Raw genomic sequence first — 5,804 nt, forward strand, 5'->3', positions numbered from 1 at the left:
AATTAGCATATTTTTATGGGACGAATGTAGTAAGATAATTGTGAGTCAACAGTCATCTTGGAGTATCATAGTCCTAAAGTAGTAGTCACATGGGTTTCTCCATCGAACATTAACTAAACACATATTCGAGTTCATTGATGTAGCTTATTAGCACTAAAAATTAATTGCAAATGAATTTTATTACTCCCTTCGTTCCAACTAAGTTGAGTTGTATTTATTGTTGGGATATCCCAACTAAGTTGACTCATTTAATTTTTTGACAAAAAACAATATACCCAATCAGTCTTACTTTATTGCATCACCTACTTTACACTCTTCATCTTTCCTACTTTATTCATCTCTCCTACTTTTTAACACAATTTCTTAATTTTCATGTCCAAAAGTTTTGACTCAACTTAGTTGGGACGGAGAGAGTATAATATAGCTAAGGGCAGTATGTGCATCACATCCTCATATACTAATACTCCCTCCATCCCAACTAAGATGACACACTTTCATTTTTAATTTATTCCAACCAAAATGACACGTTTCTATTTTTAGTAACTTTCTCTCTCCAATTCATACACACAAGCACTTTTTTCTCTCTAATTAAATATCAACTCTCTCTCTCTCTCTTCATATAAAACTTATACTCACTCTCTCTCCAATCAGCCACATTAACCTACCACTCCTAAAACCTCGTACCGGGTAAGAAATGTGACATCCTAACCAAGACGGAGGGAGTACTATATAATGCAATCTAGACTTCAGATACTATTTGGAAAAGGTTTTATAACTAAACTAAAAGGAAATTAAAACAATTAATATAAAAACCAAGTAAATAACAAGATTGTTAAGGCAACATTGGAAATTTTAGAATGCTGATTTCACTGACTCTTAATTCAACTAACAATTAATTTGAATATTTTATGACAAATATTGGAATTAATTGTTAAACATAAATGCTTCACTCTCTGGGGATGGGGTGTGTATTTACTCTTCAAATTTGTATGAAGCATGCCATTACACAAAAATATAAAATTACAACACCGACTGTTTATACTACTTCATATATGAAGAAAATGGTATATATAGAAGAGTCTGAATGCTATTCGAGCCGCGACTTGGCCTTATCCAACAGCTTGGCCGCCTCGCCGTCATTGGGATTCTCTCTTACCAGCACTTGACAATCTTGCAAACAAGCTCCCCAGTTTCCCATCTACCACCATAGCCAAATCATCAATCACTGCATAGTATGTGGATTTTCAACTTATGAAATATGGTAAAATAAATATGTACCTTAGCAAAACAGTCGGCTCTTCTTAGTCTTGCTTTGCTATAACCCGGTCGAATGCTGAGTGCAGCATTGCAATCCTCTACCGCTTTGTTGTAGTGGTTGAGTTTAGCCTCACAAGCAGCTCTGTTGCATAGAAGCAAGGCATTGTAGGGGGCATGCTCCAGCCCTTCTCCATACGCCCCACGCGCCTCCTCATATCGCCCCGCCTTGAAATGATCGTTCCCCTTTGATCTTGCTGCGCTCAATGCTTGTGCTCTTCTTGTTGCAATGCTTGCTTCTTTGTTGTTGGGGTCGAGCCTACACGCCCCTTCCGCTGCAGCCCAAGCATCATCGAACCTCCCTTCCGCCATGCCCACTCGAGCTTGCATCACTAATAGGCTTGCACTTGCAATTGGCCCGAAGAACTTTGTGCACTCCTCGGTGTCAAAATCCGGGTTGTCCGCCATAGCTTGGATTGCTTCTTGATGCCGGTTCAACTTTAACAAAGCTTCGGCTTTCAAAGCAAATATCTTTATCCACACAAAAAAACCAAGATTCAATGAATTGCCATAATAGATTGAATTTTACTAATATTATCTCTCGTTCAATTGTATTTTTCTCAAAAGCTTGGCCCCTGACAATGTATCTTGATCCGCCTTCGTAATGCGAAGATTAGATTCATCTTATGATTAACCATCCCACACTCAACCCTCTGACTAATTTAATCCTAGATAAATCATATTGTAGCTTATCTTATATTGTATCTCAATATTATCTTGTCTAATGAACTGAACATCACCTAAATAAAGATGGGCATACATACCAAGGGTGCAGAATCAGCACCGACGCTTGTAGCCAATGCGATTTCCTTGAGCAACGTGGTCCAGTCGTGTTGTCTCTTTGCCTCGGTGCACTTGTTCAAGTGGCTCTGAACCTTTGTAGCCCTATTCATTGCATCAGGATCAGCCTCAGACCCAGCCTGTTTGAAATGATACAACCCTTTTTCTGGATCTCCTAATCTACCAAACCGTAGGAATTAAGTAAACTATAAGGGATCCTTTGGTAAGGAAGATAGATAGGCCAAAACATGATAACAATACATATTTTAGGCAAAATAATTTCAAGATAAAGAATTGACCAATTACCTGACATAAAGAGTTGCCAATCTATTATGAGCTCGTTGGTAAAAGGGGTCAATCCGGATAGCTTCTCGGCACTCCAATGCAGCTTCTAGAAGCTTCCCCATGGCGGTGAGCGCGGCACTTTTGTTGCTCCGATAAGATGCTTTATTCGGATCAACGGAGATGGCTGCTTCATAGAGAGACAGAGCCTCTGCAAAGTCACCATTCTTGTAATGCTCATTGCCTAATATCTTGAGCTCCTCCGGGTCCATCCGTGTCGACAAAGCCCGACAAAACACGTCAGACTTTTCGCCCTTCTTGGCGGGCTTCTGTGGCGCATCATTTCTCCTAGCATAATTTCTATTGCCCAACAATGTCTGCTCAATAGCATCATGGGGCTTCCTCAGATTCCCCAGATTACTATGCAGCATCACATTACCCGACGACGCCCTCACAAGATTTCCAGCCCCTTTCACTCTCTGATGATCCTTGATCATGGTGTCAAGCTCCCCGGAAAGGCCCATCCCGGGAAGAGGCACCTTCCGCGCTTGCATAGACTCTACATTCCTAGGAGGAGTCGCGGTCTGAGGCGGATGGTGCTGACGAACGGGCGTGGATTTGTAGTTGGGGCCGGGACGGGGTATGACTCTGTCTCCCTGTGTTTGATCATTAGATGGATCATTTTTAACATTAGGCCTTTGGGCTTTGGATGTTTGAACAGGGGTTGGAGAAGGTGATTTTTTTGGCCTTCCAAAAACTGCGCCAAGTAGGCCACACCCTGATCTTCTCTCAGGAGAGCAGTCCCCCATGAGAGAGAGATTAAAAGTTTGTTTGGAAGGTGAATTTACAATTCATCAATCTTCTCTTGTTCATTTTTTTTATTTTCGAATTTCACTTTTTTTTTCTTGAGTTTCTTACATTGCATCCGAGGAATTCGGAGCAACTAAGATTAAATTCTACTATCCTTTGTGTGGAGGGAAATCGAGCGCGGATCCTATAAGAAATGAGGCCCTCTAGATTTTAAGCAATACAATCATAATATAAATATGTTATATACTATGATCCAGATTTAGTAAAGAAAATTATCTTTAAATATTCTCCTCACATTGTGAATTAGTCATAGGTCAATGGTTTGCTTTTCGGTCAGAATATTTTTTTCATTTATTTGTTATTCTTTATTCTAAATTCATGGATATTCTAAATTTTTTTATTATTTAATTAGATTGTAGTTTGGGGATTTCAAATTTATGATTTTATAGGTTTGCTTTTCGGTCAGAATATTTTTTCATTTATTTGTCATTCTTTATTCTAAATTCATGGACATTCATAATTTTTTGTTATTAAGTTTTAGTTATATTGTAGTTTGAGGATTTAATTATCGATTTTATAGTTATAAACTTAGTTTAACATTTATTATTTGAAGAAGATGGGTTGCTTTCAAAAAGAAATTCCAAGATGATGGTCTTTAACTTTAATATATAAATATCTTTTCAAAATGTATAAAAGCCCGTATGGTAGAGTGCAAGGCTCGTAACATTGTGGTCGAACATTCATAAACACATTTGTGATATGATTTGAATTGAATTAAAGTTGAGAAATTTTTTTACAAACATATATTTTCTCTAGTTTTGACTTAGATTCTAAACATTTCTAATCATTTTTTGTGTTGGATAACGGCGGTGCACACCCAAACTCCACATTAGTATGATATTTTTTGCTCTTAAGATACTCTCCAAAAGGCTTCATACTACTAATGGAGTCGGGGTAGCCAATATATATGCTTGAACTCTTGTTCATTCTCCAATGTAGGATATTGTTTGCCCCACAATTTGCAACATTTATAAACACATTTGTGAGGTAAGATTTGAATTGAAGCCCTTTAAAGTTAAGAGTTAGTATAATACTCTCTCTGTCCCATAAAAAATATATGCATTTTTCATTTTCATCCGTCCCATAAAAATATGAGCATTTCCATTTATGAAAAGTTGTCCTAGACTCATTACTTATACATCAATTTAAATACTCCCTCTGTCCCACTAAAAATGAAACGTTTTCCTTTTTGGGTTGTTCCATTAAAAATGAAACGTTTCTTAAAATAGAAATAACTTTATCTTTTTATTTTTCCTCTCTCTTACTTTACTCTCTCTTCTTTAACTCACAAAACAACACTACATAAAATCCTGTGCCGAAAAGCAAACGTTTCATATTTATTGGGATGGAGGGAGTATAATTTATACCACTATGGTCCACCATTACAACTCATTAAACACTATGACAATGTGGGTCCACTATCCAATAACAATACTTTAACTACAATTCTCCTCTTCTCTCTTAGCCCTACATGTGTTTTTCATACAAGCAAATTGAGTGATGATGTTGCGGGGGATGTTGAGATGAGCTATTGGAAACCCGAGTGCACTGTGTCTTCAAACATTGGCGTTACTCGACTCACGATAGAATCATATTCCGTTGCCTTGTGATCTTATTTCTTTCTTTTGAGTTATAAGTAGTACTTCTGTTAGTAGCACCGATGACATTGATCACCTTGATACTATGTTCCGCTACAGTATTACTTTTTTCAGGGTTAAGAATGTTGGATACTCTTTTTTTAATATTTTATTTAATGAAGTTGAGTGTGAGTTTAATGTTTTCAATTATTTCCTCCCCCTTTCTTCTTCCTTGTTTCTTCATTTCCTCCTCCAGTCACGAGTTCTCCCCCAGTATGTCGCTATCCTTAGTGAAGGAGGGCCCATGATATAGGTAGTTGTGTAAAGCCAGTTAATGATTAAGTTCTTAATCCTTCCCAAAATAAATATATTGATCCCTTGTCTCAAGATATTATATTAAGTGGAAAGCCAAAATATATTTTTATATCTTTAAAAGAAAACTTTTTTTTGGGAGAAAAACTAAAAAAGAAAATATGATATTCCCTTCGTCCCATAAAAATATGTGCACTTTCTGTTTATGTCCGTCCTATAAAAATATGATAATTTTTTTTATGGAAAATTGTCCTTTACTCATACTCATTTGCATTAATTTATTTACAAATTATACACTATAACTCATCATTACAACTCATTAAATACAAATAATAATGTGAGTGTCACTATCTAGTAATGCTACATATTACCATTCTCCTCTTCTTTCTCACTTTATCAATTGTGGAGCTACATATTACCATCCTCCTCTTCTTTCTCACTTTATCAATTGTGTACTCCATCCGTCCCACATTCTTGAGTGTTGTTAGGTGTAGAGAAGAAAAATGTAGTTGAATATTTTAATGAGGAGAGAGAAAAGAGGAGGTTATTTCCAAAATTGGAAAGTGGTCATCTTAATTGAGACAAACCAAAAAAGGGAAGGTGGTCATCTTGAATGGGACGGAGAGAGTATTTATTTTCGTGTAATTTCAAATGCATATATTTTTATGG

At 36.7% G+C, this 5,804-nt stretch overlaps 1 protein-coding gene across 2 annotated transcripts; it reads right to left on the minus strand.

Moving 5' to 3' along the window:
• Positions 1–924: 924 nt before the first annotated feature.
• On the minus strand, positions 925–3,349 carry LOC125202403 (inactive TPR repeat-containing thioredoxin TTL3-like). Of its 2 annotated transcripts, none has more exons than XM_048100792.2 (4): positions 2,401–3,349; positions 2,079–2,199; positions 1,279–1,785; positions 925–1,198 (listed from the first exon to the last, which is right to left on the minus strand). In XM_048100792.2, the coding sequence occupies exons 1-4, from the start codon at positions 3,183–3,185 to the stop codon at positions 1,088–1,090; spliced, it is 1,524 nt and encodes a 507-aa protein (XP_047956749.1). In that variant the 5' UTR covers positions 3,186–3,349; the 3' UTR covers positions 925–1,087. The 2 variants fall into 2 exon arrangements, with proteins under 2 accessions (XP_047956749.1, XP_047956748.1); XM_048100791.2 differs by having other exon boundaries at positions 2,079–2,274; positions 2,401–3,346.
• Between the last annotated feature and the right edge of the window lie 2,455 nt (positions 3,350–5,804).

The sequence above is a fragment of the Salvia hispanica genome, chromosome 2 (genome assembly GCF_029641045.1).
Source record: "Salvia hispanica isolate PSC_SH4W2 chromosome 2, Shi_PSC_v1, whole genome shotgun sequence".
Taxonomy (NCBI): domain Eukaryota; kingdom Viridiplantae; phylum Streptophyta; class Magnoliopsida; order Lamiales; family Lamiaceae; genus Salvia; species Salvia hispanica.

Excerpts from the sequence above, each read along its gene's own strand:
- LOC125202403 (XM_048100791.2), bottom strand. The coding sequence starts at position 3,185 with ATGGGGGACTGCTCTCCTGAGAGAAGATCAGGGTGTGGCCTACTTGGC. Across the intron at positions 2,275-2,400 it reads TTGGCAACTCTTTATGTCAG|ATTAGGAGATCCAGAAAAAG; the intron begins GTAATTGGTCAA and ends ACGGTTTGGTAG. Across the intron at positions 1,199-1,278 it reads GAGCCGACTGTTTTGCTAAG|ATGGGAAACTGGGGAGCTTG; the intron begins GTACATATTTAT and ends CTATGGTGGTAG.